At 33.8% G+C, this 13,957-nt stretch overlaps 1 protein-coding gene across 3 annotated transcripts in view; it reads left to right on the top strand.

Moving 5' to 3' along the window:
- STXBP3 (syntaxin binding protein 3) overlaps positions 1-13,957 on the top strand; it is a 53,338-nt gene that overhangs the window by 12,639 nt on the left and 26,742 nt on the right. For all 3 annotated transcript variants that reach the window (XR_014242444.1, XM_082384650.1, XM_082384649.1), the window contains exons 4-8: positions 1,423-1,499; positions 4,109-4,187; positions 5,427-5,527; positions 10,179-10,333; positions 13,639-13,729. Coding sequence is in view for 2 of the 3 variants with exons in the window: in XM_082384650.1 (XP_082240776.1) it covers positions 1,423-1,499; positions 4,109-4,187; positions 5,427-5,527; positions 10,179-10,333; positions 13,639-13,729 (503 nt within the window). In the remaining variant the exon portion in view is untranslated. The remainder of the gene's footprint in view (positions 1-1,422; positions 1,500-4,108; positions 4,188-5,426; positions 5,528-10,178; positions 10,334-13,638; positions 13,730-13,957) is intronic.

Below are 13,957 nucleotides of genomic sequence, written 5' to 3'. Positions count from 1 at the left end.
AAAACATGAGAAAAAAATACACGTGTGATGCTACCTCAGTGTCTCCACTAAAGTCAAGTAAAAACCTTTTAAAAAAAATAGACTGGGAATTAGATTATTCCTTTGTCACTATTATAGGAATAATCATAAAAACCTTTCCTTTTTTATCATTTAATAGATACCCACTTTTCAGTGAATTGAAGAAGTGGCACTTTCTGCTATTGATAACCAGACATTTCAGAATCTTTTCGAAGTCTGTGTTCTAAATCATATTACAACATTTTAACACGCACGTTACTCACCAAACATAATACATAGTATGTACAGCGTAAGATGACTGTAAGACACTTTATTTTGGGCACTAAGCAATAAAAGTAAATTAACACAGATTTAACCATAATCTTTTAAAGGTGAAATTACAATTGTTGAGAGTGGAGATAAAAATAAAATTAACTGTTTCCTCGGAAATCTTATTTGATATCCTCTCTAACAGAAGCTATGATAAACCTATACTATACTAGTATAAATTTAGGGATGAGAAAATGAATCATCGTATTTAAAAGAGAAGTCCAACAGTAGCCTTCCTTGCATGTCAGATTAATGTTTTAAATTCTTTCTAGGCCCTTTGCCAGCGTGAATCTTGAAAGATGGTTCTCTTGATTTGTAGAATGATACTTTAAGTTAGTATTTTTTTAATATAGCCTTCATAGTTAATTTGACAATTTAGGGCCTACTAGTTTTAAATTCACTTTGTTTTATATTAGTTATTTATAAAGTTCTTAATTTCAATAATAAAAATATAATTGATTAAATTATGGCGATATTTCATTGTTGAAAAAATAATTTATATTAATGTGTGGTTTTAAAAGAAAAAGAGTTAATTGGCAATTTATTTAAAGAATGTTATAGCAGTTAAAAACTTAGACTCTGGAGTTGGACAGATGTGGGTTGGAATCCTGTCTCTTCTTTCTTACTGTGTAACTTGGATAAGTTTCTTAACTTTTTTAAGCCTCAGTTACCTCATTTGTAAAATACATAAAGGGTTATTATGAGGTTTAACAGATAATTCATGCTTAGCCTGATTTCTGATATTATATTTTCTATTATTATAGTAGAATATTTTTTTAAAGAAGTACATATTTTAATTTTAAATGCATTTTCTTGGTTTCTTCATGGCATGTTGATTGCTTATGCTGGTAGACCTAACTACCAAATAGCTGCTTTATCTTTTTTTCTCATGATGAGCACTTAGCCCAGAGTTTAGGGAAGACACATTTTCAGGACTTTTTAATTTTTCAAATGAAGACAAAGAAAATGTTAAGCCCAGGATATACAATTGTGTTTCTATATTATTATAAATAAAAAAGTACGGTGAATTTCATTTAAAAATTGTTTCAAGTGTATAAATATTTGGTTATATAAAATGACTTTTTTTTTGGTTAGTTGTGGAGAATATTTATAAGAATCGAGAACCTGTCAGACAAATGAAAGCTCTTTATTTTATCTCTCCAACATCAAAGGTGAGTGTTTTGAATCTTTAAAAAGTATGTTCTTCAAAATTTTCACCATTGACATGATTTTCTCTTAGAAAATTCAAAGTAATAAAATGTCCTTTATTAGATGCTTAGGAGAGTCTCCCTGTGTTAGAAGATTGTTTCATTTGTATTCTTCTCAATGAGGATATTTAAGTGAAAGAATTCCTTTCTCCCCATCTATTAAAGCAGAATTTAATTATATAAAATGATAGAGTTTCTTTCAATAATTTGTACCCATGCAGTTTGTATTCAACCATAATTTTTAGGAGGATGGAAATGTATGTAAAAGAAATGATCTTGGATTAATCTTTCATTTATCTTAGTGACTTCCCTATAGTATACATATATGTATGGGTGTACACACATATATGTATGTATATATGCATATATGTATGTATATATATATTTTTTATGGGAAAGGAATTTCTTTATAATCTAACCATGATTTAATTCATACTTAAAGCCAAAACTTTAGAGCTATATAAAGTATCAAATTCCTTTATTCTGTATAGTATCTGAGAATGCATTTTCCAACACATCCTTTGGCTTATTCTTAGAATAAGAATGTTAATTTGGCAATTCCAATTTCATTTCTTCTAACTCTAGCAGAGCAGACAGTAGGGAAAAACCCAGACGTTTACTATATGGTCTCTACATATTGGCTGCTGGTGGATTTTAATGACGTTTTATATCTTATCCGTAATATAATTTTATAAGATAAAATTCATGATCGGAAAAAATGAAAGAAGCACCATTTTCACCTATTAAATTGGCAGAGGGATTAAAAAAAAGTGTGTATATGTAGACATTTATTTATTTATCTGTGTATCCTATTCTAGCTGTCAATACCCATTATCAATGGTTAATGGAGTAGAAACTACTATGTACTGCTAGTGGGAGTATAGATTAATACAGCCTTTTTGGAAAATAATTTGCCATATCAAGAACCTTGAAACGTTCTGAATCTTGGAGTTTATTGTAAAAAAAAATCAAATAAATGGTCAAACTAAATTTCAAAAGCAATAAAGATATCCAGATAAATTCTTAGCATTAACAAATACTGGTATGAAAGACCATGTGGCCATTGAAAATGAGGTTTCTAGAAAATTTTAATGATTTATATAAATGTTCATTTTTAATGTTAGTGACAAAAGCAGGATACAAAATTATGTATTCAGTAAAGAATCAAAGGATTCAGAGAAAATGGTACCTGAATGTGACTCCTTTATCTACCACAACCGACTCCAGTTTCTCCTCCTGTCCTGAATCAATTACCTCTTGGGTTCTATAGGCCTCTGGGTGCATGTGAGGCCTTGGGCTCCTTGGGTACTTGTAGAGAAACTTGGTGTGAGATTTCCTTCCTCAGGGGCTGGGTGAGCACGTGGAGACCAGCATCAGAGAGTTCCCAAGCAAGGGTCATAAAATGACAGATTTCAGGAAGAGTTTGTGTATAAGAGATCTGTGAACCCTAGGGTAAAGGTCAGTTGGGTGGTTTTTTTGCTTTTATACCTACAGCCCTCAGGAGGAGAAACTTCTTTGCCTTCCTCTTCGCCTTCCTCTTCTTATGGTACTGCCTCTATTCAGGATACTCCAACAACTAAACCTAAGCTTCAAGTGAGCTGACAAAGAGAAGCAACCACACATCTAGGTCAGGTGGCCAGAGAGAGACGGTTTAGTAAGAATGAAAGAAAGGGCACATCTAGCAACATATAGGGGCTTGGAGGGAAGGATGATAACCCAAACAGAAAAATAGTACACTTAAGGAGAGTCTGGTATAGCACATAAACTTTCTGAAGCTCAGAAGTGTATTTTCTCAGTTAAATAGTTAATTGAAGAGGATAATCACTATGGAAATTTGAATTAATCATCTAAAAGATAAAAATAGAGTATCTCAAAGCAAAAAAACAATCATTGAAATCATGAGGGGAAGGATAAGAGACTTGCAGGATAGATTCATGAGCTCTAACAGAAATATACTAGTTCTAGGAGTTGCAGGAGGAGGAAAAGGAACAGATGGATGAGAGAGAATTAAATTGTTTGTTCTTCATTTTTGCTTTCAGGCTACTGTATCTTTAAAACTACCAGCATAGAGGCAAATACTATTAGACTATATTACCTGCTCTCCCTCCTCTTCACAGTCTGCCAACCTTTGGCTTTTTCATTCTAATCCCCTTTGACAATTTTAGCTCCTAGCTCACTGTCAGTCTCTTCAGCAGTTCTCCAGTCATAGTCTGGATGGTTTCATTTTCCCTGTAGGTAATACTTTCAGTACGTTCATTGACTTCTCAATTCCTTGATCTGTTATCTTCCAGTGGTCTTGTCTTTTACGTTGCTTCGGCTTCTCAGTCACTTGATCATTCCTAGAGCTCCTCGTCACCAAAACAGCACTCTGTTCATACATTTTACCTTACTACTTACTATGCTTCTAGCTATAACTGGCTAGACAACATAGCATCTTAAAAGATCAGTTTATAAATTAATCTTTTGACAGTTAAGGTTTTACTTTATCATCAAAATAATCTTAGTTATTTCAAAAGCTAGCATATTAAATTAGTATTTGATAAAATGTATATTAACATCTAACCTTTTTTAAGTCTGTAGACTGTTTTTTACGTGATTTCGGAAGTAAATCGGAGAACAAATACAAAGCAGCATATATCTACTTCACTGACTGTAAGTAGCTTTGTAAAAGTTATTGCTTCATTATTTCAAATCCTATAATTATGAATTATTTCTTGTAATGCTATTTTAGTACTAGTGACTTTCTATTTATTGTTTGTTCTAATTAGGTTAGAAAGAATCTAAAAATATAAGATTATTTCTATGCTAATTCATGGTAAGGTGATAGAAAATTAAATCATTCCAAACTAGTTTCAAAAGATAGTCATTTTTGCTGGTATACAGGGGTGAGGGGGTTGATGGAGAGGGCTATCCCTCAAATTCTGTGCCAATAACAGGAAGAATTCTTCTTTAAATAAAAGTTTCAACTGGGGATTTGATTATATAATAAAAAAATAAGACCCTTTGGGAGATGCACTGAAGAAACTGCCATCTGTTTGCTAATATTAAGGGAAAAAACCTATCACATTTCTTTTTCTATGCTGTACATTCAAATAAAAAGCAGCTTTCTATATTATTTTTCCTGTAAATTTTTATTTATCTCATACCTAGTAGTAGCTTGCATTTTTTAAAAGGCCATATCATAAGTATTTGTCATTTAAGTAACCTTATTATACAGAAATTCATGTTTCTAGAATTGATAAAATTTAATGAGCATGAAGCCTCTTTTAATTTAAGGAATTTTGAGGGTAAAGAACAACATGTTAAAAGACAGCAGAAGCCAGTGGTTGATACTCCAACCTAGTTTTAGTGAAACTATATAAGCAGTTAAGTAAAAGGGGGGAAAAGACAGGTTCTAAGGTCCAGAACCTACTAGTTTAGAGGCTGAAAATTTCCTGACACTAGAGGATATCCTGTAATTCAAGGAAAAATTAAAAATTTGTGTGGTGTGGCTGCACTTAGTGGCAGATTTAGAAAAGTAGTATAAATTCCTAAGAAGTTCTGTAAGTCCTGTGAAAGTTTATTAAGTCCTTAGTTTGGACTTGATTTTCCTTCCTAACAATTTTAGTTTGCTGTGTTAGCAGCTCTCTAAGGAAATATATCTTAGGTTGCGGTGGATACGAATGGGGAAAGTGGAATTTGTATTACAGCCCTCATTACTAGAATGCATCTGTTCTATAAAGTGAAAAACAGTATTTACATATTATCTCTGTCCTCATAGTAAATTACTTTGTGAAAGTCAGTAATTATATATAAAAAATAAATATTCTTGGATGTTGGAATGATTTACTCAAAAGAATGAAAATTTAGATGCAGTTATATGCTTTGATTTTTTTTTTTTTCCCCTCTCAGTTTGCCCTGATAGTCTCTTTAACAAAATTAAGGCTTCTTGCTCCAAGACAATAAGAAGATGTAAAGAAATAAATATTTCCTTCATTCCACTTGAATCGCAGGTACTTTCTATTTTTATTTTTTTAATTTATTTTTTATTAAAAAAATTTTTTTTTTGAGCAGAGAAAGGTTTGTTATAAGGGTCAAGCAAGGAGAATGGGCAGCTTGTGCTCAGAAGACCCAAACGCCTTTTATTTTTAAGTTTAGTTTATAATGGATTTTAAAATTCAGTTTTATGAGCTTATTTGTTAATAAGGTTTATCCTAAAGATGTTTTATATGTTATGTATTTGGCGAAGTTTGAACAATCCACAAATAAACATTTCCTCTGATGAAGGGAGGAACATTAGTACTAAATTGGAATATAACGTTAATAATGAAAGTGGACTCAAATTTCACATCTCCCACTAAGTCCTGTGTGTGTCAAGGTTTACAGCCCTATCAGATTATGAAACCAAAAGATTTTTAGCATAATGTTTGTTAAATGACTCCAAAGAGATAAATACTTTTAGCTTCTGTAACCATTTGTGATATTAAAACAAAGTTCTTTAGTAAACTTTTTACGTAATGTTATATAAACTATTATTTATTTTAATTTATAAAATGAAGGATTTTTGTAGATTTGTTTTGCCTTTGGAATAGTTAATGAGCCTTCAATTAATAATTGCAGGCACAAAGTACTTTCTCTGTGTCAGACACTTTCCTAAATGCTTTACATAAATGTACGCATGTAATCTTCACAATAGCCCTATGAATAGATGATAATTCTATCTACATTTTAAAGATGGGGAAATCAAAGAGGTTAAGTAACTTGCCGTAATCACACAGCTAGTGCATTGTTTAGCTCTGTTCTCTGTGTTTGGATTCCAACATTTCATAGAATTGAAATAGTTTACTGTTGTTTGGAACTCTAAGGTCAATATTTTAAGAAATAGAATAGTCCTGGATAATGAATTTTTCTGTTAAGCTGTTGCTGGGTTTTTTGGGAGGGGTTTTTGTGTGGTTTTTTTTTAATATTATTTATTTATTTGGCTGCGTCGGGTCTTAGTTGCGGCACGTGAAATCTTTGTTGAGGCACACGTGATCTTTCTTTGCAGTGCCCGGGCTTCTCTCTAGTTGTGGCGTGTGGGTTTTTCTCTCTCTAGTTGTGGCATGCGGGTTTTCTCTTCTCTAGTTGTGGCGCGTGGGCTTAGTTGCCCCGTGGCATGTGGGATCTTAGTTCCCCGACCAGGGATCAAACCTGCGTCCCCTGCATCAGAAGGCAGATTCTTTACGACTGGACCACCAGGGAAGTCCCTAAGCTGTTGCTGTTTTTGACAAAGAAAGACCATAATCAAGTTTGTAAAATTCTAAGATATCTGCTTAACATTAAACTGTTTTCCAAAGGTTACCTTTAGATTTATTCTTTTTAATATGATATGTAAGTTCAGTGTAGGGTGAAAATGGGCTTCCTAAAATGATGTGGGATTAAATAGTGATGTGATAAATATTACAAATGTGTCCAGAGCATCTTGCTGCACAGAAGATAAATATGGTTTTAGCCTCAGAATTCAGTAAATTTCAGTAATTGCTGTATTTGAAGGAGAGGTTTGTGTATATATCTGACTAATTTGATGGCTGATGGAAATAACTTGTCTTTGTGTGTATAGACAAATCTCATGAGACTCTTCTACTTACCAGTCTTTGCAAAATGTTGTGATTATTTAAGGTCCTATCTGTTGGCTATGTTTTTCCCCTAAGAAGTTTTTTCTTTTAGTTTACTTCCTTGATAAATATCTTAAGGGAGTTTACTTAATAAATTTAACTGTTATGGGGAAATTACAGTGAAAATTGTAATTTTCTCAGTTTTGTATTGTGACCTTTTGTTTGTTTGCAAGTGAAGATATAAATGAAATACTGCTAACTGCTTTGAGCTGTAAGCAAAGGCCTATGTGAGCATTTATCAAGATCATGTGCAGTGGACATTGTCTTCTAGATGCAGAGTATGCTATGAAAAGATGATCAAGATATGTGCCCCACCCTCATCTGAGAGCTGTGAAAGGGATACAAAGTATTACACATCTTCAAAACAATATCAGTTAAGATTAGGTTCAACTGCATATAACAGGACAACTTAAACTTTCAGTGTGTAACCAAGTTGGAAATTTATTTCTTGCTAATATACAAAAAGTCAGGAAGTGGGCTATGTAAGGCCAGTATGCTGGCTCTACAAAATTGTCAGGGGCCTGGTCTCTTAGGGATGGCCCTCATGATCCAAGATGTCTGTAGAGTTATTACATTCTCATTTGAGGAAGGAGGATGAAGGAGAGAAAGAAGAAAGTACATTTTCATTTATATCTTATTAGCTAAAATTTAGTCACATGGCAATACCCAAGTGCATGGAAAATGGAAATGTAGTGTTTTAGCCAAGCATATGGCTGCCTACCCCAAATAATTGGTATGATTACTGAAAAGTAAGGGAACAATGGTTTTTTAGGAGGCAGCTCATAGTCTGCCACAAGAGGAGATTAATTCTTACTAGGAAAATGAGAAAACACTTAGAGGGAAGAAATATTCTAAGAAGTGAGAATAGCGTGAGTGCAAAGATACAGAAGCAGGAAAGTGCAGGGGAGCAGCAGGAATAAGGATTATAATGGGTGATGGTATGATAGATACGGCTGTGTCTGTAGGTAGGTTGGGACCAGGTTGTAGGAGGCACCAGGTTCCATCAAGAGTGATGGCAGAAAATGGGCTGGTACAGAAAAGTCCTAAAGTCTTTAAGGAAAAGTAGAAGTCGGGTGATCGTTGAGGAGAAATTGGTAAAGTCAGATATGATAGTCTTCCGAAGAAGAGAAGTTGGACATTCATCATATTTCAAAGTTGCATAGAGAGGAAAATGGTTGACTCCTCCTGAATCCATGAGTCAAAGGGATTAAAGAAAGCTCTCTTTCCCTTTCAAAGGGTTTAAGGCAATTAATGCTGTCACATATACCTTAGGGCAATTAGATGGAAAGCATTAAAGAATATAAGGGAGTTTACAGTGGACCTCAGGGAGTACAAAAAGTCTGGTATAGTTAGTGGAGAGGGTGCTAGATTGTATCTAGGTAGAAACAGCGCTAAGCTGGCTATAATTTAGCAGGAAAAGTAGGTGGAGGTTGTGGGGCGAGAGTTCCTATATTTAAGGAGCTGATTGTGGGTCATGGAGATGAAGAAAGCATTTAGTAATAGTCTAAAGGAACATGTCATGGTGGTGATGGAAAGTGGGGGGAGGAGAAGAAAGGAAAGGGAAGATGTGAGTGTAGAATGAAAACCAGCTCCAAAATTGTATTTGGTTCATTAGAGTATTAGATAATAGCTAAGATTAATTTAAGCTGTGGTAACAACTCCCCAAATCACAGTGCATTACAACAACAAAGTTTATTTCTCCTTCATGTTAGTGTCCATTGTGGTTTGACTGGGGCTTTGCTCTACATCCTCTTCATTCTGGGACTTAGGCTGAAGGAGTAGCCCCTGTCTGGGACATAGCAGAGGGAAAAGAGAAATGGTGGAGCCATACAATGGCTTTTAAAACTTCTGTCGGGAAGTGGCACATGTCACTTCTACTCACATTCCAATGACCATAGCAAGCCTGATATCAATGAGTGGGAAGTATACTCCCATAGGGAGAGGCCCTGTAGGGAGGGCAATAAATATTTTTGAACAGATATTATCTACTGCAATGGGATAGAATGCTATGAGAAAGCCACAGTCCAGCTGTAGGGTGCTTGTTGGCAGTTAATACAGCAACTAAGACTTTGTTAATACAGCAACACAGACATAAGTGGATTAGCTTCAGCTAAATCTCAGTCTATGTTCAGGCTGCTGCTGTTAGTGATGGGTTATGTTCAGAGAAACGAATTACTTTGTGTGAAAGGAAGTGCAGGGAAGTTTATTCATAATTCATTAGTAAACCTATAATGTTTATTACATGTCTACTTTTACACTCAGTACATTATCCTAGGCTAAGGGGGATTACTATCATTGTTTAAAAAACAAAATTAAAATTAATTTAATGGGAAAATCTCAACTCCAATTAGAGAGCTTTTTCTTTTGTATTCTTCAAATAACACAATAATAGTAAATCTCTAATCCAATTCTTTGCATGTAAGTAAATGCTTTTGTTAGTTGAAAAATGTCTGTGAGGTTTCACTGTATATATTGTAAGACCAGTACTATGTCTGGCACAATGCTGTGTCTTTTGGGGAAGTATGTCTCTGTTTTAAGGACATTAAGAGTATAAGCTAGAGTTGAAGATATATATCAACTTTGGAAAATTTCTAGGTTATTCTCTGATGGGTTAAGATTTTAATGTATGTCAAATATATAGACCAATTTTGGCTTTGTTTTATTTCTTTGTGCCAGGTTTTAGATTTTTATTTTTGTTTGACTACCTCAGATTTCTTCATCTGCTGCACAGGTAGAGAAAATCAAAGAGTACAATCTATATATGAAACAAGAATTGAAGGAGAGAGGTAGACTAAGCAGGAAAGGAGAGTGAGAAAAGAAATAAAGGATGAAATCAAGATGACAGAGAAAATGAGATTTGATTAAGGTAAAGACACAGTTGTTTCAGGAAACAGCATGGTTGGTGCAAGTATTTTTTTTTAGAATCCCAAGGAATAGCTGTGTTTTTCTAGATATATATTTTTAGTCAAGTTTCTAAATTGACAGTGTGACTTTTTTTGGCCTAACTTAGGTATATACTCTTGATGTACCAGATGCATTCTATTACTGTTACAGTCCAGACCCTAGTAATGCAAATGGAAAAGATATCATCATGGAAGCGATGGCTGAGCAGATAGTTACAGTATGTGCTACCCTGGATGAAAATCCTGGAGTAAGATATAAAAGGTAAGACACTCAGTGGTGCCTTTATATGTTATGCTATCTGTTTGCTCTTTGGTACAGAGGTAAGTAATGTCTCTGTGCTTTTGTGTGTTGGTTTGCAGAATTTATTTTCTTTATAAAATTATGCTGTACATATAGGAGATTTAAAGTTTAAGGCTTAAATTTCAGAGTAACTAATAGCCTCTATTACTGAATTTCAGAGCTTAAATTTGGTATGGTTTACATGTATATTTTTCATGAGTTTAAGGAATGCTTAGAAGAATGTCTTTGTTGTCCTATGGGGAATACCATCTTACATTTAATGTTTTATTGAATTTCCACCAAATTTAAATAGTCATAGTATCTGGATACTGGTTATAGTATCTAAATATCTATGGTATCTAATTCCAGTAGCCATTTTAAATAGATTTTTGGAGGTTTTTTGTTTTTTTTTTTTTAAATTATTATGATTTATTTTATTTTTGGCTGCATTGGGTCTTCATTGCTGTGCATGGGCTTTCTCTAGTTGCGGCGAGCGGGGGCTACTCCTCATTGTGGTGCGCAGGCTTCTCATTGTGGTGGCTTCTCTTGTTGCAGAGCACTGGCTGTAGGCGTGCAGGCTTCAGTAGTTGTGGCACGTGGGCTCAGTAGTTGTGGCTCGCGAGCTCTAGAGCGCAGGCTCAGTATTTGTGGCGCACGGGCTTAGTTGCTCTGCGGCATGTGGGATCTTCCTGGACCAGAGCTCGGACCCGTGTCCCCTGCATTGGCAGGTGGATTCTTACCCACTGCGCCACCAGGGAAGCCCGATTTTTGGAGTTTTTTAAAAGTTAAAGTTTGACTTTAGTACTATGTACCTTTATTTATTTGCTTCTTATTAAAAATAAAGTTTACTGTAAAGTGCATAAATTATATTTATATGGCTTGATAAATCATTCCAAAGTGAACATACCCATCTAACTTCACCAAGGTCAAGAAATAGAATACTAACAGTATCTCAGAGGCCCCCCTCATAATCCCCTCTAGTCGTCACCCCCTGTCTCCTCCCCAGAGGTAACTACTATCTTGACTTCTAACACATATTTTAGTTTTGCCTGATTTTGAACTTGGTATAAATGGGGTTATGATGTTTTTCATTTCTGGCTTTGTTCAGTATTATGTCCTTAGACATTCATGTTGTTCTGTATAGCCAGACAGCTTGGATTTTAATCTCTGCTGCTTACTGGCTGTGTGATCCTTCTGCTCTCAGTTTCTTTATCTATGAAATGGGAACAATCATAGTACTCACCATATAAGGTTGTTTTTAGAATTAAATGAGTTAATATCTGTAAAGAACTCAAAATAGTGTATGACACTAATAAACTAGTAGACGTAAATATACTGTACTACAACTAATAAGTTATGTCACTTGTTTCTGTTTTAAAAGTTTCTTTAACTTAAACATTGACATTTGTCAAGGTAGTTGGATGAATTGTTTAATTTCAAATTCATCTAGTACTTTATATTTAAGTTTCATTATTCTTGACCATTTAAAAAATCTTCTGTTAATTACTTAGAAAGAATATAGTAAATCTCCTTAATTCAGATGTGACCAAACAGGCTCTTCACTCATACCTCAGGTGTTGGAAACATTCTTTTTCTTATAGGTGATATGCTAATTACATTCTGAACTTAAGTTGTTTATCTCCTGCTAGAGTTCAGTCTCTGTTCAAGCTTCTGCTCTTGGTGTTTGGCTCTGTTCAGGGAAATGAGTATGTAATATAGTCGGCCATATATATCCACAGGTTCGGCATCCTCAGATTCAACCAATCGTGGATTGAAAATATTAAAAAAACAAAATTCCAGGAAGTTCCAGAAAGCAAAACTTGAATTTGCTACATGCAGACAACTATTTACATAACATTTACATTGTATTTATGACTATTTACATAGTATTTACACTGTATTAGTGTTATAAGTAATCTAGAGGTGATTTAAAGTATATGGGGGATATGCATAGTTTATATGCAAATACTTCGCCATTTTATAAAAGGGGCTTAAGCATCCATAGATTTTGAAATCTGAGTGAGGTCCTGGAACCAATCCCCTGTGGATACTGAGGGATAACTGAGGCCAATTTATAATTTAATAGCTCACCTTTGGACCTGTTTGGAGTTATTGTAATAGTTAAATAATCAGGCTTTTAGAATCCTACTTGTTCTTTCACAAAGTATTCTTTTATGCTTCATGGACTTTTCAAGTGTAATTCTAACATGAAATTATTTCCTTTTGAAAATATTTTAAAGCAAAATGTGTAATAAATTATTCTTTATAGTTGCTGCTTTATTTACTTTTGAGGTATAAAACCTAAAGATCATTTAACACTTTGAAACCCTTTACAAGGAGAGCCTCCATTTTTGAGGTTGGTGTGCTAATTGAAGAGCCTTTTCCAACAATTTCTTGTAGACTCGGAAGTTATACTAATGTCACTGGTCATGAAGTTACAATTTAGAGTATGATTTTATCATTTTAGAGACAGTGGTATATAAGATTTTATGCAAAAGACTATATTGGAAAGTTGACTGCATGTTAGAGAGCATGTAGGGAGATCTCATACTGCTAGTGGGAGAGATAATTGGTCAAGTAATTTGGAGAGTAATATGGTAATATCTGGAAAAGTTGAAAATGTACATACCATATAATCTAGCAATTATACTTTTAGAAATAATATATCTAGAGAAACATGTACATGGAGATGTATGTACAAAGATATTTGTTTCAATGTTGTTTGCAATAGTATAAAATTGAGAATGACTTAAGTGTCCATCTTTAGGGGAATGAATGCATAGAATCCAGTATAAATCATATGATGGAATACTATATAGAACTAAAATGATTAAATTTGATATGTGTGTCAACATAGATCTCACACATATATATAACAGTAAAAACATACTGTTAAAACACATATAAAACAGTAAACATATGTATAATAATAATGACAGGAAGAATACACATCAAATTCATGATAGTAGTTGCCTTGGAGTGGGGGTAGCTAGGGGTGGCGGAAAAGACCAGGAATTGGGAGGGGAATAAAGGGACTGCGGTTTTATTTATAATATTTCCTTCATATGAAAAAAAATCTGAAGCACAAATGAATGATAAGGTTTACATTGATAAAATCCAGACAAATTGATATAGCATTATATTTGATGTATTATCTGAACTTCTCCATGTTTATAAAGTCTTTTAAATTAATAAGTTTATGGTTTAATTTTAGAATTCAACTTGATGATATTGTAAAGTGTGTCTTGAAAGAAAGATAATTGTTTGAACATTTTTTCCGTTTCTAGTAAACCTCTAGATAATGCCAGTAAGCTTGCTCAGCTTGTTGAAAAAAAACTTGAAAACTACTACAAGATTGATGAAAAGAGCCTAATAAAGGTAACATATAAAAGACAAATAGTGGTTATGCATAAAGTCTGTCTTATTTCTTTATAAACCAAGGAAACTGTTCATTCATTTTCCAGTATTGATTTGAGAATCATTAACACAGATCCCCAATTTTGATTTGGGAATCACTGATATAAGTGGTAGTAGAAGTCTTAATAGACAGTGTGGCTTAGAGGGGAAGATAAGGGTTTTGAAGTAAGCACTTTGTGTAAATCCTGG

The sequence above is a fragment of the Balaenoptera borealis genome (genome assembly GCF_965194805.1).
Source record: "Balaenoptera borealis genome assembly, chromosome: 1".
Lineage (NCBI taxonomy): Eukaryota > Metazoa > Chordata > Mammalia > Artiodactyla > Balaenopteridae > Balaenoptera > Balaenoptera borealis.
The sequence above is the reverse complement of the archived record's forward strand: the minus strand, read 5'-3'. Positions and strand labels throughout refer to the sequence as shown.